Below are 23,895 nucleotides of genomic sequence, written 5' to 3'. Positions count from 1 at the left end.
TACTCGGGAGAAGTTGGGGAATGTGTTTTGTGGTGTCATTTTACATATACCCATGCTGGGTGAGAGAAATATCTTGGCAAAAGACAACTTTTCCCATTTTTTTATACAAAGTTGGCATTTGACCAAGATATTTATCTCACCCAGCATGGGTATATGTAAAATGACACCCCAAAACACATTCACCAACTTCTACTGAATACGGAGATACCACATGTGTGACACTTTTTTGCAGCCTAGGTGGGCAAAGGGGCCCAAATTCCTTTTAGGAGGGCATTTTTAGACATTTGGATACCAGACTTCTTCTCACGCTTTGGGGCCCCTAAAATGCCAGGGCAGTATAAATACCCCACATGTGACCCCATTTTGGAAAGAAGACACCCCAAGGTATTCAATGAGGGGCATGGCGAGTTCATAGAAAAAAAAAATTTTTGGCACAAGTTAGCGGAAATTGATTTTTTTATTTTTTTTCTCACAAAGTCTCCCTTTCCGCTAACTTGGGACAAAAATTTCAATCTTTCATGGACTCAATATGCCCCTCAGCGAATACCTTGGGGTGTCTTCTTTCCAAAATGGTGTTATTTGTGGGGTGTTTGTACTGCCCTGGCATTTGAGGGTCTCCGCAATCATTACATGTATGCCCAGCATTAGGAGTTTCTGCTATTCTCCTTATATTGAGCATACGGGTAATGAGATTTTTTTTTTCCGTTCAGCCTCTGGGCTGAAAGAAAAAAATGAACGGCACAGATTTCTTCATTCGCATCAATCAATGTGGATGAAAAAATCTCTGCCAAAAAAAGAAAAAGGAGGGGAAAGGCGTCTGCCAGGACATAGGAGCTCCGCCCAACATCCATGCCCACTTAGCTCGTATGCCCTGGCAAACCCGATTTCTCCATTCACATCAATCGATGTGGATGAATAAATCATTGCCGGGATTTTTTTTTTTATATATACAAAGTGTTTGCCAAAGTATATGAACACCGCCACCTCCTCAGCTCATATGCCTCGGCAAACGTATCTTTTACTGCAGAGGAGAAATCTCGTCTTGCAGCGCCGCATACACCGACTTGCGTGTAATCTGACAGCAGCACAATGCTTCTGTCCGAATGCACATCAGTGCTGCAGCTGGTCGATCGGTTGGTCCACCTGAAAGGTAAAAAAAAAAAAAACAAAAAAGAAAAAACCAGGCCGCAAAGCAATAACTTTATTAACTTTAGAACAGAACATATTAACTTTTTTTAACTTTTGTAACTTTTTTACTTACCGGTAATTTTTTTTTTGTTTAGTTTTTTTTACCTTTATAGAACAAACCTCTCCTTCCCCATGGGACAATGTGCAAAGCGCAAATCGCCCAAAGATGTGGCGAAGTACGTTATGCACTTTATCCCAGGTGAAAGGAGAGGTTTGCAGCAGCTGTGAGTAAAAGGGCCCTAATAGCCCTGTGTGCCTGTCCTGTGAGATGCAATCCCTATGCTAGGTGTACCTGTGTGTGGTACTTCCGGAAACACTCACCTAAGCATAGGGCAGGGTGGTCAGGGCAGTCAGGACAGAAATAGCGGGTGTCACGCCTTATTCCACTCCTGCTACAGACACGACATTTTTTTCGGGGTGGCGGTTGGGTTGAGGTACCAGCAACGACACTGGGGAAATGTCGCTCGTGTAGACGGCTAACTACACTGGTGGATGGGGCCACGGAACCTCCTGGGTAAAGGAGGTTCGCGATGATCTCTTCCTGGAATTTGAGGAAGGATCCTGTTCTCCCAGCCTTACTGTAGAGAACAAAACTATTGTACAGCGCCAATTGAATTAAATATACAGACACCTTCTTATACCAGCGTCTGGTTCTGCGGGAAACTAAATAGGGAGCCAACATCTGGTCATTGAAGTCCACCCCTCCCATGAGCGCATTATAGTCGTGGACTGAGAGGGGCTTTTCAATGACACGGGTTGCCCTTTCAATTTGGATTGTCGTGTCTGCGTGAATGGAGGAGAGCATGTAAACGTCACGCTTGTCTCTCCATTTCACCGCGAGCAGTTCTTCGTTACACAAGGCAGCCCTCTCCCCCCTTGCAAGACGGGTGGTTACAAGCCGTTGGGGGAAGCCCACGCGACTAGTTCGCGCGGTGCCACAGGCGCAAATCCGTTCTAGAAACAAATGCCTAAAGAGGGCCACACTTGTGTAAAAATTGTCCACATAAAGATGGTACCCCTTGCCGAATAAGGGTGACACCAAGTCCCAGACTGTCTTCCCACTGCTCCCCAGGTAGTCAGGGCAACCGACCGGCTCCAGGGTCTGATCTTTTCCCTCATAGATCCGAAATTTGTGGGTATAGCCTGTGGCCCTTTCACAGAGCTTATACAATTTGACCCCATACCGGGCACGCTTGCTTGGGATGTATTGTTTGAAGCCAAGGCGCCCGGTAAAATGTATTAGGGACTCGTCTACGCAGATGTTTTGCTCAGGGGTATACAAATCTGCAAATTTCTGGTTGAAATGGTCTATGAGGGGCCGAATTTTGTGGAGCCGGTCAAAAGCTGGGTGGCCTCTGGGACGGGAGGTGGTGTTGTCGCTAAAATGCAGAAAACGCAGGATGGTCTCAAATCGTGTCCTGGACATAGCAGCAGAGAACATGGGCATGTGATGAATTGGGTTCGTGGACCAATATGACCGCAATTCATGCTTTTTTGTCAGGCCCATGTTGAGGAGAAGGCCCAGAAAAATTTTAAGTTCGGAAACTTGGACTGGTTTCCACCGGAAAGGCTGGGCATAATAGCTTTCCGGGTTTGCGGTTATAAATTGTGTGGCATATTGGTTGGTCTCTGCCACGACTAAGTCCAAGAGCTCCGCAGTCAAGAACAGCTCAAAAAATCCCAGGGCCGAAGCGATTTGAGCCGTCTCAACCCGAACTCCAGACTGGGCGGTGAAAGGGGGAACTACAGGTGCGGCTGAAGTTGGTGACTGCCAATCAGGGTTTGCCAGCACCTCAGGGACTCTAGGGGGTCTACGGGCCTGTCTGCGCGGTGGCTGCGACGGGGTAACTACTGCACGTGCCACCGTACCAGCTTCAACTGCCCTTCTGGTGCTCGCTACTTCACCAGGTTGTACGGCAGTGCTGGTACTAGGTCCAGGAAGGGCTGCGCTGCTGGTGTATGCCTCACCACGTGATCCGGCAGCGACAGCCCCACTCTGCTGCTCTTGAAGCGGATCCTGCGTAACCTGTGGTCTAGCGACACGGGGCCGGGTACGCCTGGTGCTGCCAGGGACCTCAACCTCCTCGTCCGAACTTTGGGTCAGAGAGCCACTGCTTTCTACAGGTTCATATTCTGACCCGCTAGATTCGTCAGATGAGGGTTCCCACTCCTCATCCGACTGGGTCAGAATCCTGTAGGCCTCTTCAGAAGAATACCCCCTGTTTGACATTTTGGACTACTAAATTTAGGGGTATTCCCTGAGACTACCCAAGAAAAAAAGCAAACCTGTCTTACAAAGGGGAGGCTAGCGAAGTACCGGAGGCCGCTGCGGTTGATAAAAAATATCAAAACTGATTTTTTTATCGCCGCAGTGCGTGTAAAGTGAATGTGCAGTGATCAAAAAATAATAATTTTTTGTCACTGCGGTGGGGCGGGCGTGGGTGAACGCACGTGTGGGCGACCGATCAGGCCTGATCGGGCAAACACTGCGTTTTGGGTGGAGGGCGAACTAAAGTGACACTAATACTATTATAGATCTGACCGTGATCAGTTTTGATCACTTACAGATACTATAAAAGTACAAATGCTGATTAGCGATACGCTAATCAGCGAATAAAAGTGACTGCGGTGCGGTGGGGTGGGCGCTAACTGACGCTAACTACCTAACCAAGGGGCCTAAACTATCCGTAAAACCTAACAGCTAATACCAGTGGAAAAAAAAAAGTGACAGTTTACACTGATCACTTTTTTTCCTTTCACTAGTGATTGACAGGGGCGATCAAAGGGGTGATCAAAGGGTTAATTGGGGTGCAAGGGGGTGATCTGGGGCTAAGGTGTGCTGTTTGGTGTACTCACTGTGAAGTCTGCTCCTGTGCTGGATCCAACCGACGAAAAGGACCAGCACAGGAGCAGAGAAGCCATATAACAGATCATATTTACTAATATGATCTGTTATCTGGTTTGTGATTCGATTTTTTAAAAATCAGCAACCTGCCAGCGACGATCATTGGCTGGCAGGTTGCTGATGCAACTCTCCTCGAACTTTTGCCGGCCCGCGATGCGCATGCGCGGGCCGGCTGTGACCGAAATCTCGCGTCTCGCGAGAAGACGCGCCGGCGGGTCCACTCGGAATGAAACAACCACCTCCAGGACGCGTCTGTGCGTACAGCGGTCCGGAGGTGGTTAAAGTGGCGAAAATTTAAATGAATATGCCAGGGCCAATGGTGCTGCCCCCAACACGCCTGCACCACTGCCCCGCCAGTGCTGAGGACTGCGTAAAAATGCCACGCAAAACTAAATATTGTCAAAATATTGTCACATGGGCATCAAAAAGTAGCAAAATGGGGTCTTTTTTACACCAGTTTTAGGTTAGTATATGACCCCCATTGTTTTTACAAGTAAAACACTGCAATTAGCGCTTTATGTGGAGGACCTCGCTGCTTCACTCTCCATCAAGGGACAGCCTCTCACAGTAGGATTATTTCGCACTTTCCAAATGCAGTGACATACGAATCTTCACATTCGCTTTTACCCTCCTGGTAGATGGAGGGTAAAACATAAGGCTATCTAGCGATTTTTTTAAGGCATTTTAAACAACTTTGCTTGTGAGTATAATAAATTGTACATTTTTAACCTCTTGTGGCGGTACTTCACTATTGCGCACGTCCCTTTTGAAGGTTATACCATCTACCAGGAGGGTAAAAGCGAATGTGAAGATTCGTATGTCACTACATTTGAAGCAGCGCGGTCCTCCACATAAAACGCATTGTTGTGTGAACTTGCCCATATCACTACAGGACCTGCAGCGCATTGAAGAAAGGCAACGTACACATAAAGTGCTGCTGTTTTTTTTTTTTTTGTCGCTCTGTGGCAAACAAGCTGCAAAAATCCTGACAAAAACCACATAAATGACATGCTTTTTTCCCTGCGTAAATGCCTATGGATTTTAACTAGAGATGAGCGAATTTCATAGTTTGAAATTCGTTCACACTTCGTTTGTTGTAAAAGGTGAACTGCATTATGGATTCCGTTACCACGGACCATAACGCAATTCTATGACGGAATGAATAACAAAATGCCTTTAGAGGCATTCCGTTATTCATTCCTTCATAATAGAAGTCTATGGCCTGCATAACGAATCCGTCCAGTTTACATTATGCTGGAGTCCTCTCCTGCATAATGGAAACGGGATGGATCCGTTTTGCAGTCCATAGACTTCTATTGTGACGGAATGAAGAACGGAATGCCTCTAAAGGCATTCCGTTATTCATTCCGTCATAGCATTGCGTTATGGTCCGTGGTAACGGAATCCATAACGCAATTCACCTTTTACCAGTAAACGAAGTGTGAACGAATTTCATAAGGGGAAATTCGCTCATCTCTAATTTTAACCTCTCCACTGAAAAGAGTGAAATGTGCGCTGGAGATCCACAGCGAAAATCCAGGATGTCAAATCCACAGTGTAACCACCAAGTGTGAACGCACAGTCAGGGTATGATGACACAAAAAGGTTGAGATGCGGTTAAACCGGTATCAATGCCCACATTGAAACAACTGCAATGGCGGTCATTCACCAAGATCGGCTTTTTATACCAGTCTTATGCTGCCGTAAGGCTAGATCTACACGACGACATTTGTCGCGCGACAATAAGTCGCGCGACAAATAGGGCGCAACATTTGTCGCGCAACATTTTGTTGCACCAATGTCGCGCGACAATTTTTATAATGGCAGTCTATGGTGTCGCACTGCAACATGCGACATGCTGCGACTGCGACGCAACAGTCGCAGAAAAATCCATGTCGATGGATTTTCTGCGACTGTTGCGTCGCAGTCGCAGCATGTTGCATGTTGCAGTGCGACACCATAAACTGCCATTATAAAAATTGTCGCGCGACATTGGTGCAACAAAATGTCGCGCGACAAATGTCGTCGTGTAGACCTAGCCTAAGATTCGGCTAATTTGTTACAACACTAAAAAAAAGTTGCAAGTTCCTTGATAAATTACTTCCAACGTGTTTTTGATGCAATTTTTATTTAATTTTTTTACAAGTGCGACATGTTAAAAGTATTACACCTGTAAAAACTCTAAAAGTAAAAGCACATCAAAATGGCGTGTGTTAACTGCACCTCTGTGTGAACATACCCTTAGGGCTCTTTCACACAAGCGGATGCCGTGTGGGTAAGCCGCTGCGTGAAAGAGAGCCAAGCCCTGTTCCGAACAGCACAGACACGGAGCATTAACATGATGGATAATGCTCTTTGCCTGTCTGTGATCTTTTTACTACAAAATCACAGTGATCCGTGTCTCTGCTGTCCGGAACGGGGCTTGGCTCTCTTTCACGCAGTGGATTCCACGTACGGCATCCGCTCGTGTGAAACAGCCACCAGGCTAGGGCTACACAACGACGTGTCGTGTGACAATTTATTGCAGCAATGTCACACAACAAGTTTTGTAATGATAGTCATCGGTGTCATGCTGCGAGTGCAACGTGACATTTGCACCAAAATCCATCCAAGTCGTGTCGCAGTGCAACACCATAGACTATCATTACAAGAAATTTAGCGTGACATTCCTGTGACACATGTCACAGTGCAGCTGTACCCTTAACTTTTTATGTTTTTTGACTGTGTGATCAAAAATGATTCATGCACCCATATACATTCCTCTCTACATATGGCCTGGCAGTTTTTACCCTATCAAATCTCACTTGCCCCCTCCCCCCGAACTCATAGTGAATTATACCTTTTCTGCACCTCCTATTAATTGACAGCATGTTTCCAGCAAGGAAGGTGTTAACAGGGAGGGGTGCACAGGTACAAGTAGGAGTAGTCACTGATTTAACTGGTGTTTGGAGGATCACTGATCACATTGCACAACGAGGGCTCAGAGGGTCTGTGATATTTTTTTTTTTATTTTTTTGCCCAGTGGAGGATGGGCGTAGATGGTAAGCAGAGGCTATGGTTGATTTGGGTAAACTACTGTTCCATGATGTTTATAGGTTTGGTTAAAGGTTCAGAGCTGGAAATGTAAAAACAATTGCTGCACATTGGGGTAAACTCTGAGCTTGTGGTATGTGTTGTATAGGCCTCAGGTTATGATCATTTTTGATGTGATTGGATCCCATAGCAAACATTAAAATGTAACTCGTTCTCATGCTGGTTAATTCCACCACACTCCTAACCACCTGAGGTAAGAGGTTGGTGCTAGTTTTCCTCAATTTCTCTCCAGGATCCTTGGGCTAAAGCGGTCGGCCACGATTACTAGCTTTATTGTTTATCCATCCTGGTGATGTCTTGTGGTTTAATTTGCCTAATTTATGTTTACTTGCAGTTTTGCTCACCTACTTCCCAACATGGTTGTTGATGTAGGGTGCAGTCCTTCACTTACACTGGGGGTGGAGATGTAAACCAGTTCATGCGCAGTTTGTAGCCAATGTGAGTGAATGGAGGCTGCTGATGGATGGGACCCGCCATCAGTGGCCAACCCCTTTAATCGCCCATTCTCTTGTTTGCTAGCTTTGCAGGCACTGTGGAGGGGGAAACCTGCAGAGGTTTACCCAGCATAAGGGACAAGGCTCTTCTCTAGAGACCCAATATAAGTTGCAAAGGCTTACTGTATATAGTATGCAAAATCTTGGCCATTATCCTTGCAAATGCCCTTCATGTATGCCTCCCAACTGTCCCCTATCTAGCAGAACAGTCTTGGCTTTCGACTGAAAAACTACTGTATGTCCCGATTTCAACTTCTCGGGAAGCAGAGACATTTTTTGCAGATAGCACTCCAATCTAAAACTCATCCTGTAAATTTCTGAGGAGCCACACAACTATATCTTTTGTAGATCCATCTGGCTATTCTTCAAATCAAAGATTCTTATCGCTATCGTGGATGTGATGTCTCTGTTGTGATGTTCCTTCTATTGATGGGAGTGATAAAAAATGTGGAATGCAAATGGAAGGTATCCATAGTCTGCAGATTCATTATTTGCAGACTGAAATATGGACATGGCTGTGTGCATGAAGCCTTACTGTGTAAAGGACTTGCTACTGTGCGGGTGGGCCACTATGGGGGGGGGGTGCATGCTACTGTGCGGGTGGGCCACTATGGGGGGGGGGGGTGCATCCTACTGTGCGGGTGGGCCACTATGGGGGGGGGGGGGTGCATCCTACTGTGCGGGTGGGCCACTATGGGGGGGGGGGGGGGTGCATCCTACTGTGCGGGTGGGCCACTATGGGGGGGGGGGGGTGCATCCTACTGTGCGGGTGGGCCACTATGGGGGGGGGGTGCATCCTACTGTGCGGGTGGGCCACTATGGGGGGGGGGTGCATCCTACTGTGCGGGTGGGCCACTATGGGGGGGGGGTGCATCCTACTGTGCGGGTGGGCCACTATGGGGGGGGGGGGTGCATCCTACTGTGCGGGTGGGCCACTATGGGGGGGGGGGGTGCATCCTACTGTGCGGGGGGGCCACTATGGGGGGGGGGTGCATCCTACTGTGCGGGTGGGCCACTATGGGGGGGGGGGTGCATCCTACTGTGCGGGTGGGCCACTATGGGGGGGGTGCATCCTACTGTGCGGGTGGGCCACTATGGGGGGGGTGCATCCTACTGTGTGGGTGGGCCATATCTCCCAACCGTCCCGGATCCAGTGGGGCAGTCCCAGAACAGCTGAGTTATGTCCTGCGCATATATTGTGGAAGGGGGAATAACTACTATGTGGGTGTACAGTTACGCTTTGGGCTGAGTTTGAGGCATGCTGAGAAGGGGGGGGGCGGCACAATGTGGGCCTTAGTGCTGAGAAGGGGGGGAATGTGGGCCTTAGTGCTGAGAAGGGGGGGAATGTGGGCCTTAGTGCTGAGAAGGGGGGGAATGTGGGCCTTAGTGCTGAGAAGGGGGGGAATGTGGGCCTTAGTGCTGAGAAGGGGGGGAATGTGGGCCTTAGTGCTGAGAAGGGGGGGAATGTGGGCCTTAGTGCTGAGAAGGGGGGGAATGTGGGCCTTAGTGCTGAGAAGGGGGGGAATGTGGGCCTTAGTGCTGAGAAGGGGGGGAATGTGGGCCTTAGTGCTGAGAAGGGGGGGAATGTGGGCCTTAGTGCTGAGAAGGGGGGGAATGTGGGCCTTAGTGCTGAGAAGGGGGGGAATGTGGGCCTTAGTGCTGAGAAGGGGGGGAATGTGGGCCTTAGTGCTGAGAAGGGGGGGCACAATGTGGGGACCTAAGGGGACTGTGTGTGTACTTAGTATGGAAAAAAAATTGTCACACACATTGTCCCTCTTTGTGCTGTATAAAAAGGTTACGGTACGGATAGCCTACTGTGTGAGTGGGCCACTAGGGAAGGTATGGATATCTTACTGTTTGGGTGGTCCACTATTTTATGGGGAGGGGGATATCCTATGTGGGTGGGCCACTGAGGGAGCATAACTAGAGGCACTATCTGTGTAGGAAGAGACTCTAAGCAAGTGTCACAAAGAGGTCATGAGGGGGCTGGGGAGGATTGGATGAGGCTTAAAATAAAAAAGTGTACATTGTGTGCTGCAATGGTTGTTGGTCTTTAAGTTTCACAGTTTGGAGATGCATACATGTTTATGTTCAGTATTGTAGGATCTGCCCTTTCTTTGCACTGAAATTGTGGCATAACTATGACCCCCTATACCTGTCACCCTCAGGTCTGATGATGTGCACAGTATCACGGGAATCTGGAATTGTGCAGAAGCTTGACTTCTCCAGTGGTGAGGAAGAGGACCGCATAAGCAATGAGAACATGGAAGATTTTCCTAATTCAGATGAGACTGATGACAACCTGACGTGGAGGACCCATAAGAGCCCCTACCCAGTCACTCCCCAGAGAAATGAGAGGATGCGCTCCCCTTTCCAGGAAGCCAGTCCTGACAGTGATTGCTCCCCTCCTGCCAAGCTCTATGCTGAGGAAGAATGTCCTGGGACCCCCCTCCATTACAGCACATGGAAGAAACTGAAACTTTGCGATACTCCATACACTCCAAAGGTATAGAGGAGGCATGTCCCACCTCTTATAGGGGGCAGGGGAATGTATCTAATTTTATGTAAATGTTCATCATTGTGAAATTAACTTCCACAACTTGCTAATAGACTGTTAATGCATTATTTTCAACTACCCAGCATACCAATGAAGGCGGTCAGGAAATCCTCTTGAGGGCAACAGGTTGAAGACCACTGCTTTGACCTCTTGAAACAATTATTTTCTTTTTTCCTACCTGCAGAGTTTGCTGTACAAGAACCTCCCATCACCTAGTGCACGGGTACCCTGTAGGGGGCAGCGACTATTAAGATTTGCAGCTGGCACAGGTGCTGATCTAGAAGACCCTGCGCTGGTCAACATTAACCCTTTCACCCCAGAAACATACAATCGAATGCAGCTTAACTCAAATGGAAAGAGGAAGGCAGAACAATGCAGGTGACAAATATCCTTGAAATGTGGTACTTGTAGTGCTCCCAAGTCAGTTATGGTTTTTCGTGACAGGATTAGCATTGAATAAGGAGGAGATACAGCTGAGTAGTGTAGCTAAAGTCTCATGGGTCCTGGTAAGTTTCTCTTGTCTAGGGAACTGGCATCCTAATAATATTGCACTCCCTCTTTCACTTACAGGACAACCATCAATTATTTGGCACCTTAAACTTCACAATCCCCACTCCTGGAACAGTATTCAGTTTCAGTGAAATGATGGTGCTCTTGGGCCCGGGTGTAGTTGTGATACCTATTTTGAGAATAGCTGCCAAAACCCCTATGTTTGTCATAGAGTACATTAAATTTGTTTGCTGCCCTCTAGTGGTATAGTAGGATATATACACTAATATAAAAAAATTATATACTTTTATATATATTAGTGTATATATCGTAATATATAAAAAATATTTTTTATGGGATCTCGGTTCTTGATATTGCACTAATGTTTTGCCCCCTTTTTCTTTTTAGTACTGATCCACCATTAAAATACAGAGAGAGGGAAACTTCAGGACTTCCTTCAAAGGTGTGTATATCGTGAAAAAAGGATTGACGTCGTGAGTGAACCCCTTAAATAGCTCCTCGTACAAATGTGTTCTCTGCTTTGGACAGTTCCTTGGCAATAGGCTGATCACAACTTATCCTTATGTTAGTATCCCTAGCAATCCATCTGTGGAGACTTCAGGTACTAAGTGTTGAGTTTCCCTACAGCCCCACCACAGAAGATATGAAGTATTACACAGTGACTATTCATAGGAGTAGGTTATCTGTGTAATGCAGGACTGGTCCTCCAGAGGGGACACTCCTTGTAGTCAGTCTCTGCTCTGGCCAAGAAATAAGGACCTCCTCTAACTCCAAATTATCTAATGGGGGTATATGAAAATGGGTTTGAGTCCTCTTGGCCTATATACATGGCAGCTAGCAAGGTGTGCAGCTGACAGTTTCCCAAATGTCTTCTCCCTTAGAAGTGTGTGCTACGTGAAACAAACATGGTATCCCGCTACAGGACAGAATTCCTGGAGATTGAGAGAATCGGCGCAGGAGAGTTTGGAGCAGTTTACAAGTGTGTAAAGAGACTGGATGGCTGCATCTATGCCATAAAGCGCTCAAAGAAGCCACTAGCAGGATCCACAGATGAGTGAGTAATCTGACCCACAGTAATCATCACTCTTGTCCTGTATTGCTAATTTGGATTTTCTGCTTAAAGGGAAACCGCAAACTGCATGAAGTATAGGTGGTTGTCTTATCTTGGACATTGGGGCGATATGCCCCTAATGTCCAAGATGGGATAACTTCTAATACATCTTTTGGTTATGATTTCTTCTTTGTTCACATCTAAAGTTAAATTCCGTCCTCCATTACTACTTCCTCTTGCCAAAGAGTGTATTTTGGGACAATCTAAACTGTTGGGTAATGCTTCTGACAGCAGTGTGGAACTATGCTGTTCTGTTTCCAAGGATAAACTGCAGAATTTTGAAGGCAACTATGGACAGAACTAGAAGACCTGAGAAATCCCAGTTGGTACCGAATGGCAAAGTAATTGTCAAATCAATCTTGACTGCTCAATTACTGGTATTGTAATAGTGTCTGTAGCCTGTTGTGGACTTTGAGTATACATCTCTGTATATTGGGTCCTCTGTGCTTTATATGGAAACCCTAGGATGTTTTCCTTAGGGACTCAATATGGATGAGAAAAGGAGGTATAGAATGTGATCTTGCTAAGGCCTCTTTCACACGGGCGAGATGTCCGCGTGGGTGCAATGCGTCAGGTGAACGCATTGCACCAGCACTGAATCCAGACCCATTTATTTCTATGGGGCTGTGCACATGAGCGGTGACTTTCACGCATTACTTGTGCGTTGGGTGAAAATCGCATCATGCTCTATTTTGTGCGTTTTTTCACGCAATGCAGGCCCCATAGAAGTGAATGGGGCTGCGTGAAAATCACAAGCAAGATGATCGGGATGGGGACCCAATCATTATTATTTTCCCTTATAACATGGTTATAAGGGAAAATAATAGCATTCTTAATACAGAATGCTTAGTAAAATTTGTGATGGAGGGGTTAAAAAAATAAATTAAAATTTAACTCCCCTTAATCCACTTGTTCGCCCGGCTTCTCTTCTGTATTCTTTCTTCTTTGAGGAAAAGGTTCTGTGGTGATGTCACTGCGCTCATCACCATGGAAAATAATAAAATCTACACAACACCTAACCCAAACTTCTGTGAAGAAGTCTGGGTACAAAACATGCAGATTTTTTTTTCTCACGTGCGTGCAAAACTCATTAAAATGCTTTGCACTCGTGCAGAAAAATTGTGCATTTTCCCGCGACGCACACCCGCATCCTATCCGGCCCAAGTCCGTGACGCCCGTGTGAAGGAGGCCTAAGGTGTCTCTAGATGCAATGCATTTGAGCATGGAGGCACCGTATGTTGTCACTGCTATTGCTTAGAAACCATAAACTGATGACTGAAGCAGCTTGCTTGTAATTGTCCTGTTACGAAGTCTGAACTGAAGCCTACTTTTCTATTCAGGCAGCTGGCATTAAGAGAAGTCTATGCCCATGCTGTACTGGGCCATCACCCACATGTTGTGCGATATTACTCTGCCTGGGCAGAAGATGACCACATGATCATACAGAATGAATACTGCAATGGTAAGTGCAGGGAGACTCCTCACTATGGCTTGATGGCTTACAGGAAATGCATAGCTGAAGATTCATCATTGGGGAGGGTCAGTTTTCCAGGAGTCTACACTGCTGTAATTTGTGCCAAATTTCTCAGATGGTGCAAGAATCTCAGACAAGTCCTAGAATTGCTTAAAATAGTTATACGCGCCCTTTTCTCCAGTGCTGGTCTAGTTCTGCTGTCACTGCTTGTTTACAAGCAGCAGTACTCATGTGCCGGTATATGGCTTGTCACCACCGCATCCAATCGTTGTCCTCGGTGGTCTACTACTCGGGATAGTGATGGCTGGCATATACCAGCAGGTCACCACTGTGGCTTGTGAGTATAACATAACTTATTTTAAGTAATTGTGGGGCTTGCCTGACATTTTTATTCCTCTCTGAGAGCCCCTTTTAACTGTATCACTTCTGTCTTGATTCTATCCAGTCTATGCCACCTTTTAACTTAATTGAGAATTTTTTTACAACATTTTAAAAAGCCATGCCCACTTGCAAAGTAATAAGGCAAATATTCATGAATTAAAAACTTAAAATCACTGTTTTGTGTATAGAGCTGCAATGTAAACCAAAAGGTTTCTGTAGTTACAGACTACAAACACACCCTGTGTAGTCTGATCCTGGGCGCATGTTACTTTTCCGGTGCAGAGGATGGGAGCAGTAGTGGCCCTGATGAAGTGTTGTCATGGTATACTCCCTTTGGCGGTTGCTCCCTGGGGATCGGTGCAGTGGAAATGTAGTTTGGAGAATGTTATGTTCACTTCTGGCCTCAATGTCTTTTTACTGAGTGCAAAATATAACTTGTGGTACATTCAATAGTATTATATTCAAAGAGCAGTTTCTGGCACCAGATGAGGCTAGTTTTACACGTTCAGAGATCTGGCAGAATGTTCCAGAAGGAACAGCCTGCTGGAGCTCTCTGGATCGGCATTGCTTGATGCTACCTGAATGCCCATCAGCCCTATTAATTATAATGGGACTACAAAGAAAAAATGTGGGTGATTGAGTCAGCACAACCCTGTATGTGGTGCACATCACTATGGCGAAATACATATACAAACGCAAAATACAAATGTGATAGCACTCTGCACCCAGCATTCTGCCCTGCCTCTATGCTGGATGAGGCATTGGTGTACATTTTGGCCAAAGCGTAATAAGCCACTCGCCACGTCAAGGTCGCCTCTATGGAGTGGTCCCTAACAATAGTTCCTACCTGTTTATGGGCCATGACAGCCACACAAAATCCAGGGAATGCAGGTCAGCATGCACGCCAAGCACACTCTGCTTTTAACCCCGTCCGGTGCCATTACAGCTTTCATCGGATCCAGGGATGCAAGTACCAACATGCATGCTGAGCCCACCATATACTTCTCCTGGAGCCAAATGGCTACTGGTAGGTTCTATATAAGCAGACTCAGTTTTATACTGACTTTAAAACCAGCCTCCAGGACAGATTGACTGGTCAATGGTAATGGCACCGGACGGGGTTAAAAGCAGAGTGTGCTTGGCGTGCACTAGTGTTAGGGACCACTCCATAGAGGCGACCTTGATGTGGTGAGTGGCTTATTACGCTTTGGCCAAAATGTACACCAATGCCTCATCCAGCATAGAGGCAGGGCAGAATTCTGGGTGCAGAGTGCTATCACATTTGTATTTTGCGTTTGTATAATGGGGACTAGCATAGATTCAGCCACAACCCGGCAAATATGCCAAGAATCAGCCAGACTAAAACTGTTGCATGCAGAGATATTTGTCCGGCCTATTCTCTGCGTATTTGCTGGGTTGCGGCCAAATCTCCGCCGGTCTCCATTATAGTTAATGGCAGGCATTTAGGTAGTGTCTGGCAACGCCGATCTAGAGCGCTCCAGCAGGCTGTTACCTGTCAAAACAGTCTGCCAGATCTCTGAACGCTAGTGTGAAGCTAGCCTTATCTGGTGCCAGAAACTGCTTTGACTATGATGCTATTGAATGTACCAAGCAAGTGTTTTGGAGCAATAAAAATAAAAAATGAACTGTCTGCCCGTTAATGTTTCAATGTTCCAAGTTTTATATGTTTGTTCAGCTTCTAAGCTGCTTACATTTTTCAGGAGACCACAAAATGAGTGATTGTTCCCGAATGCACAATTTTTAATTTCCCGTAATGTATTAAAAATCCTCTGTTCCATCTATGCATTGCATGTAATAGTATAATGTACTTGCATCAGGTGGAAGCCTGCAGGACCTGATCATGGAAAACATGAAGAGCAGGCAGCTGGTGATGGAGCAAGAACTGAAGGAGATTCTTCTGCAAGTTTCCATGGGGCTGAAGTATATACACAGCTCAGGCCTGGTGCACATGGACATCAAACCAAGTGGGTACCATTCAGGGGCATAAGCACACGGGTCCTGGTGCAAGCATTCAGCTTGGCCCTCCTTTCCTCAGTGCTTTGTGGCCAGGGGCAGGAAAGCACATAGCCTTCATGCTGCCTGAGGCAAAAAAAAAAACGGCACTCCCCTATGCCAAATTCTTTACCTAAACCCTGCCCTCCAGCCAGAGGTGCAAATTGACCAAGCACTTTCTATAATACTGGTGTTTTCTTATGCAGCACAAGAGTCTTTGGGTCCCCTCAGGCTACTGGGCTGGGTAGCGACTGCTACCTCTGCATCCCCTATAACTACGCCCCTGGTACCAATTTAAGGCCTCATGCACACGACCGTATTTTTTCACGGTCCGCAAAACGGGGTTCCGTTGATCCGTGACCGTTTTTTCGTCCGTGGGTCTTCCTTGATTTTTGGAGGATCCACGGACATGGGAAAAAAGTCGTTTTGGTGTCCGCCTGGCCGTGCGGAGCCAAACGGATCCGTCCTGAATTACAATGCAAGTCAATGGGGACGGATCCGTTTGACGTTGACACAATATGGTGCAATTTCAAACGGATCCGTCCCCCATTGACTTTCAATGTAAAGTCAGGAGTTAATATACCATAGGATCGGAGTTTTCTCCAATCCGATGGTATATTTTAACTTGAAGCGTCCCCATCACCATGGGAACGCCTCTGTTAGAATATACCATCGGATTTCAGTTACATCGTGAAACTCAGATCCGACAGTATATTCTAACACAGAGGCTACTACGAACTGTCTACATGACTGCCCCCTGCTGCCTGGCAGCACCCGATCTCTTACAGGGGGCTGTGATCAGCACAATTAACCCTTCAGGTGCCAAACCTGAAGGGGTTAATTGTGCCTATCATAGCCCCCTGTAAGAGATCAGGGGCTGCCAGGCAGCAGGGGGCAGACCCCCCTCCCTCCCCAGTTTGAATATCATTGGTGGCCAGCATGCAGCCCCCCCCCCCCTTTATTGTAATATCATTGGTGGCCAGCGTGCGGCCTCCGTCGCCCCCCCCCCCCTCCCTTTATTGTAATATCATTGGTGGCCAGTGTGCGGCCTCCGTTGCCCCCCCCCATCCCTCTATTGTAATATCATTGGTGGCCAGTGTGCGGCCTCCCCCCTCTCCCCCCCCCTCTCTTCCCCGCCCGATCATTGGTGGCAGCGGAGAGTTCCGATCGGAGTCCCAGTTTAATCGCTGGGGCTCCGATCGGTAACCATGGCAACCAGGATGCTACTGCAGGCCTGGTTGCCATGGTTACTTAGAAATATTACAATATTAGAAGCATCATACTTGCCTGCTGTGCTGTCTGTGACCGGCCGGGAGCTCCTCCTACTGGTAAGTGACAGGTATGTGCGGCGCATTGCTTAATGATCTGTCACTTACCAGTAGGAGGAGCTCCTGGCCGGTCACAGACAGCGCAGCAGGTAAGTATGATGCTTCTAATATTGTAATATTGCTAAGTAACCATGGCAACCAGGCCTGCAGTAGCGTCCTGGTTGCCATGGTTACCGATCTGAGCCCCAGAGCGATTAAACTGGGACTCCGATCGGAACTCTCTGCTGCCACCAATGATCGGGGGGGGGGGGGGGGTGAGAGGGGAGGCCGCACACTGGCCACCAATGATATTAATAAAATTGGGGGGGCGCACGCTGGCCACCAATGATATTACAATAAAGGGAGGGAGGGAGGACCGGCCGGGGGAGGCCGCACACTGGCCACCAATGATATTACAATAGAGGGAGGGAGGGGGGGGCGGGGGGGGCCGCACACTGGCCACCAATGATATTACAATAGAGGGAGGGAGGGGGGGGCGGGGGGGGGCCGCACACTGGCCACCAATGATATTACAATAGAGGGAGGGCGGGGGGGGGCCGCACACTGGCCACCAATGATATTCAAACTGGGGAGGGAGAGGGGTCTGCCGCCTGGCAGCCCCTGATCTCTTATAGGGGGCTATGATGTGCACAATTAACCCCTCAGGTGCAGCACCTGAGGGGTTAATTGTGCACATCATAGCCCCCTATAAGAGATCAGGGGCTGCCAGGCAGCAGGGGGCAGTCATGTACACAGTTCGTAGTATATTCTAACTAGAAGCGTCCCCATCACTATGGGAACGCCTCTGTGTTAGAATATACTGTCGGATATGAGTTTTCACAAAGTGAAAACTCATCTCAAAAGTTTTTTATGCAGACGGATCTTCGGATCCGTCTGTATGAAAGTAACCTACGGTCACGGACGCGGATGCCCATCTGGTGTGCATCCGTGTTCTTTCACGGACCCATTGACTTGAATGGGTCCGTGAACCGTTGTCCGTCTAAAAAATAGGACAGGTCATATTTTTTTGACTGACAGGAAACACGGATCACGGATGCGGCTGCAAAACGGTGCATTATCCTATTTTTTTTTTTTTATTTTTTTTTTTCACGGACCCATTGAAAGTCAATGGGTCCGCGAAAAAAAACGGAAAACGGCACAACGGCCACGGATGCACAACGGTCGTGTGCATGAGGCCTAAGGGAGGCTACACAGGATTAAAAAAAATCTACTTTCTTCATTAAAGAAAATAAATTAATTGCCACACACATGTACAGATACAATGCAAGGACAGGTGCAGTGCTGTTTTTCTGATTCTGTACAAATCCTTTAAATTTTAGATCTAGGTGGATATAGGTCTCATAGACACTGCCCATTGGGCCATCAGCTAAATATACCTTGCTAGTGGCACAGCAGTGACATCCACCACTCTTGTCTTGTATACTGTATATACCATACTAGTCGTCCTATGCCGTATAAAGTGAGGCAAAAGACCTGACTAGTGTTGAGCGAACTTCTGTTTTAAGTTCGGCGTCTAAAGTTCGGCTTCCGGTTAGCGGAGAATCCCAATATGGATTCCGAATTCCGTTGTGGTCCGTGGTAGCGGAATCAATAATCGGCCATTATTGATTCCGCTACCATGGACCACAACGGAATTCGGAATCCATATCGGGATTCTTCGCTAACCGGAAGACTAACTTTAGACGCAGAAGTTCGCTCAACACTACTCCTGACTAGTTCAGTCAGCACCCTACCCATTACACCTTATGTATAGTAGTGGTTTCTCACCCATCAGGGAAGCTTTGGGGGCATCATTAATGGGGTTGTCCAGAATACGAAAAATAACTGCTTTCTTTCAGAAACTGCACCACACCTGTCCATGGGGTTGGGCCTCCTATTGCAACTCTGCTCCATTGAAGTGAATGGGGCTGAGGTACAATACCACACACTACCTTTGTGGTGCGACATGTTTTTCTAAGGCTACTTTCACACTAGCGTTTTGGCTTCCCGTTTGAGATCAGTCATGGGCTCTCACAAGCGGTCCAAAACGGATCAGTTTTGCCCTAATGCATTCTTAATGGAAAAGGATCCGCTCAGAATGCATCAGTTTGCCTCCGATCAGTCTCCATTCCGCTCTGGAGGTGGACACCATAACGCTGCTTGCAACGTTTTGGTGTCCGTCTGACGAAACTGAGCCAAATGGATCCGTTCTGACACACAATAGAAAACGGATCCGTCCTCCATTGACTTTCAATGGTGTTCAAGACTGATCCGTCTTGGCTATGTTAAAGATGATACAAACGGATCCATTCTGAACAGATGCAGACGGCTGTATTATCTGAACGGATCTGTCTGGTGCGGATCCGTCATGGATCTGCACAAACGCGAGTGTGAAAGTAGCTTTAGGCCTTTTTCACACAACCGTATGTCTTTTTCAGGATTTTACGGTCCACAAAAAATGGATCCGCAAAAAATGCAGATGACATCCGTGTGCATTCCGTTTTTTGAGGAATGTAACATCTGGCCCCTAATAGAACAGTACTATCCTTGTCCGTTATGCGGACAATAATAGGACATGTTCTATGTTTGAACGGAAATACGGAAACGGAAGGCATACGGAGTACCTTCTGTTTTTATTGCGGATCCATTTGAAATGGTTCCATATACGGAACGCAAAAAACTGAATTGAAAAAAAAAACTTTTGTGTGCAAGAGGCCTTATTCAAATGGCGCGTATATTAGGCAATCCCTGTTACTCTTCCATTGTTTTATGAGTAACACCTGGCTGTTGTTGTTCCAGGTAATATCTTCATCTGTCGGAAGCTGACTGAATCGAGACAGGAGGACAGTGATGGAGAGGATGAGATTGCCTCCACCAGCATCCTGTATAAGATTGGTGAGCATTATGTATCATATGTGGTGCACCTCATGAATTTAGGACTTGTGTTATGTACTTCTCATCTTGGTTCCAGGTGACCTTGGTCATGTCACTTCTATCACAAACCCACAAGTGGAGGAAGGAGACAGCAGGTTCCTAGCCAATGAGATCCTGCAGGAGGCAAGTACAAATCTTTTGCTAGGTCACTGCAGCATTGAACTATTTTATTAATTTTTCTCATAGACCTCAAACTGTCTAAAAGAAAAACTGTTGCTCAACCAATCACAGCACAGCTTTAAGTTTCAAGGAGTGGTTGCTATGGGGCAACAAACTTTTTTTTCTTTTTTTTTGACCGTTTCATAAATCTGCCCCAGGTTCTTTCAGTGTAAAAAAAAATTAAAAGCACAAAAAAGTATTCCCAATTCAAAACAAATGGAGTTGGTGCCCAGCCGGTAATTTTTCCGCTTGTCAATCATTAATTGTGTGTGAAATCTGTTTGAAAACGTTTCCTTCTACTGTGATTGGACACACTGCTTTGTTCTGCCCAAAACAGTCCTTGAGTGCCCTGTACCTACCCTGCTCTGATCTGTGAACGGTGCAGGGACGAAACAAGAAGATGGCTGGAGTTCTGGGGGTGGGTAAATGACACTAGACTCCAGTATTGTTAATCCCTTTCCTTTATCGTTAGAATACTGTACAAGGCGAGCGCTCCGTACAGTATAAGGCTACTTTCACACTTGCGTTCAGAGCGGATCCGTCTGCTGTCTGCCCAGACGGATCCGCTCCTATAATGCAGACGTTTGGATCCGTTCAGAACGGATGCGTCTGCATTACAGTTTAGAAAAAATTTGAAGTGTGAAAGTAGTTCAGACGGATCCGTCCAGACTTTACATTGAAAGTCAATGGGGTCGGATCAGTTTGAAGATTGAGCCATATTGTGTCAACTTCAAACGGATCCGTCCCCATTGACTTACATTGTAAGTCTGGACGGATCCGTTTGCCTCCGCACGGCCAGGCGGACACCCGAACGCTGCAAGCAGCGTTTGGGTGTCCGCCTGCTGAGCGGAGCGGAGGCTGAACGCTGCCAGACTGATGCATTCTGAGCGCATCCGCATCCACTCAGAATGCATTGGGGCAGTACGGATGCGTTCAGGGCCGCTTGTGAGACCCTTCAAACGGAGCTCACAAGCGTTAGAATGTATTGGCTCCGATGAGCCAAGGTTATTCCTTTGGGAAGTCTTGCGAGACTACGGGTAATAACTTTAGAAATTGATTTCTACTGTTAATCTTTTACCGAACTGGTTCGATTCCAAGTGGTACCTTGGTAATCCAAAGTAGATTTGCTCATCCCTACCAACACACTAGGCCACCAAGGAAGCTGGTATTGCCTCCCTTAAAGGGGTTTTTCAGTAATAATTTTTTATCAAGTGCCCGCAGCATGCTTCAGTCTTCCGTGCTAGCCCCACTGTATCTATCTTCCGGTCCCCGTGCTGTTAATATCTGGCTGGACATGGTCACATGCACCACTGCAGTGGTGATGTGCTGCTTGTGGCCACACTATCACTGAAGCCAGTCATTGGCTGGAGAAGTGCATGCAACCATGGCCAGCCGCATATAAACGGCGTTGGGACTGAAAGATGGAGGACCAGAGTGGAGTGGAGCTGGTAAGTATGAATCTTCCGATTCAGAGGGCATGCTGCAGGCACTTGATGATGATAAAAAAAAATACTAGAAAACACCTACACTAGGGATGATGTATTGGCACTTGTTAACCTAAGCCTAATAAACCCCCAAATTCCGCCTTTTTAACCAGCTATACGTATTAATTGTGACCCTAAATGCAGTTTGGGGCACAAATATACAGATGAAGGACAAATCACAAATGGGTCCTTGTAGATGAGCTATACAGAGGATTTAGGAATATCTGCTTGCATGTTAGACCCATTGCAATCTTGACATGTAGCCCGACTTCCTACAGTGTCACTTGGTGGGTAAATCTGATTGTCACACCAGTGAAAATGTGATGGACCACCACTGATATCCAGAATGAAAGGGCTCTACAGAACGATAAAATCCCCTTGAGACTGCTTAGAATGTCGGGTTTCAAGCGATCTTTAAGCCGTTCTAAAAGTGTTCAAAAGTTCTGTAGAGCTTTCATTCTGGAAAGTGGCATGTTTCAATGGCATATCAGATCATTATGATTGGTTTCCCCTTTAAGGGCCCGCTCTACTGTAGAAGCTCTATCTGCAGCCCTAAGTGCCAGGATGCAGTGCAGATGGTTTATACATGTGGGGCTTGGTACAAACATGGCATTTATGGAATTGCTTTCTTTCAGGATTACAGCCAACTACCTAAGGCTGACCTCTTTGCTCTTGGCCTCACGATCACTGTGGCAGCTGGCACCAGTCATCTTCCGTGCAATGATAAGAGTTGGCACTATATCAGAAAAGGCAACCTGCCAGAGATTCCCCAGTCACTCTCTCCTGCTTTTCATGACCTGCTTAAGGTATGGCACTTTGATAAATGTTATGCAGGACAGATGGAAATCTTTTTGCACCTCTTGGTATGAGGAAATATTACCAGAAACATTTTGGCAATAGAGTACTGCATAAACCTTGGTATCTTGTAATGACATCAAGGCAGTACTTGGGTGTGGCAATCATACCTGGTGCCTGAGGGAGCACTAAGGCCCCTCTGCCACATGGTTGAGGTTGGAAGCATTGGTACAGATGTTGCATTGGAGTCCAACAGCATCACATTGGAAAGTGTATATCAAGGAGATTAGACCACTTAAAAAATGTTTTATTTTTATTTTTTTGTAACCCAGGGGCCCCCACAAACCTTATTCCAGCCCTGCGCCTGCTCTCATAATAAAGATTTGTATACTTTTCATTGTCTATACTCCTCCAGGCGTTGATTCATCCAGATCCTGCAGCCAGACCCTCGACAGCAGCCCTGGTTAAGCATCCCGTCCTGAGAAGATCTTTTGGAAAAGCAGCCCAGCTCCAGAAACAGCTTAATGTAGAAAAATTTAAGACTGCCATGCTGGAGAGGTATGTGGATTAAAATTAGTCAGTAGAAGTCCGTATTGAGAGATGAACAATTGTCTATAGGAGCTGCCTTTGGGTATGTACTTCTGGAAGAAGATGAGAATAGGCTTGGTGGAGAGTTTTAGAATACTTTTCCTCAAGTTCTGTGGAGATGGAATGGAAACCGTTCATCAGTCCCACTTAGGAGTTTGGGTATATATTATTAGTATATGTTCTCAATGGTGTCATCAGTGAAATCTGCTACATCTGTACAACACATTTGTCAATGAGTGATTAAACCCATTGGGGCTGCTACAGAATACAGATAAACCTGTTCAATTCTTCACTCATTCCCATGTTTGTCACACTCACCATGCTGGGGAAGAGGGTGTGTACCAAAGAGGTAACCCAAATTAAAGTTATGGACTGCTTTTCCCACTGGGTAATTTAGAAACTGCTCCCATCTCCAACAATTGCAATATTAGAAAATAAGGGTGTGGAATCCAATGACCATGGAACAATAATGGGTGATCAACATGTGGTCAGGATTTCCTATCCTAGGTGGGAGAATGATTATGGTGGCGAACACTAGAGATGGAGGGGAGAGGACAACTTTTTATGTAGATTCACATCACCATGAGTTGCAACAGATTTATTCCCCCCCCCCCCCCCCCCCCCTTCCCCTTCCAGATCTTGGCAGATCTGTAGGTATGAAGCGACCAGAATAAAATTTAGATGTCTACCTACAACTATTTTGCCACCCATTGCTGTCATCTTAATGTAATGTTTTATTTTCCCCCCACAGGGAACTTAAAGCTGCGAAACAGGCCCAAAATTATGGAAATGATGAGTGCAAGGATCTTCCTTCAAAGTCTGACTTCATCTGCAAAAGCAAGAGGAGACTAGTGGGGGGGAAAAACACCCGGTCATTAAGTTTTACCTGTGGTGGCTATTAA

The 23,895-nt window shown here is 46.6% G+C and overlaps 1 protein-coding gene across 1 annotated transcript; it reads left to right on the top strand.

The window, feature by feature from the left end:
• The first annotated feature begins 9,856 nt into the window (after positions 1-9,856).
• Positions 9,857-23,895, top strand: WEE2 (WEE2 oocyte meiosis inhibiting kinase). The gene is made up of 11 exons (XM_040434154.1): positions 9,857-10,186; positions 10,422-10,615; positions 11,135-11,189; positions 11,629-11,801; positions 13,199-13,320; positions 15,552-15,698; positions 19,833-19,928; positions 20,005-20,090; positions 22,246-22,416; positions 22,821-22,963; positions 23,745-23,895. Exons 1-11 carry the CDS (start codon positions 9,857-9,859, stop codon positions 23,893-23,895), a joined length of 1,668 nt encoding a protein of 555 aa, XP_040290088.1.

The sequence above is a fragment of the Bufo bufo genome, chromosome 1 (assembly GCF_905171765.1).
Source record: "Bufo bufo chromosome 1, aBufBuf1.1, whole genome shotgun sequence".
NCBI classification, from domain to species: domain Eukaryota; kingdom Metazoa; phylum Chordata; class Amphibia; order Anura; family Bufonidae; genus Bufo; species Bufo bufo.
The sequence above is the reverse complement of the archived record's forward strand: the minus strand, read 5'-3'. Positions and strand labels throughout refer to the sequence as shown.

Bases quoted from the DNA above. Each gene is read 5' to 3' on its own strand.
- WEE2 (XM_040434154.1), top strand. From the start codon at position 9,857: ATGTGCACAGTATCACGGGAATCTGGAATTGTGCAGAAGCTTGACTTC. The intron at 15,699-19,832 runs GTGGGTACCATT...TTGTTGTTCCAG, and splicing joins GCACATGGACATCAAACCAA to GTAATATCTTCATCTGTCGG. The intron at 19,929-20,004 runs GTGAGCATTATG...TCTTGGTTCCAG, and splicing joins CAGCATCCTGTATAAGATTG to GTGACCTTGGTCATGTCACT.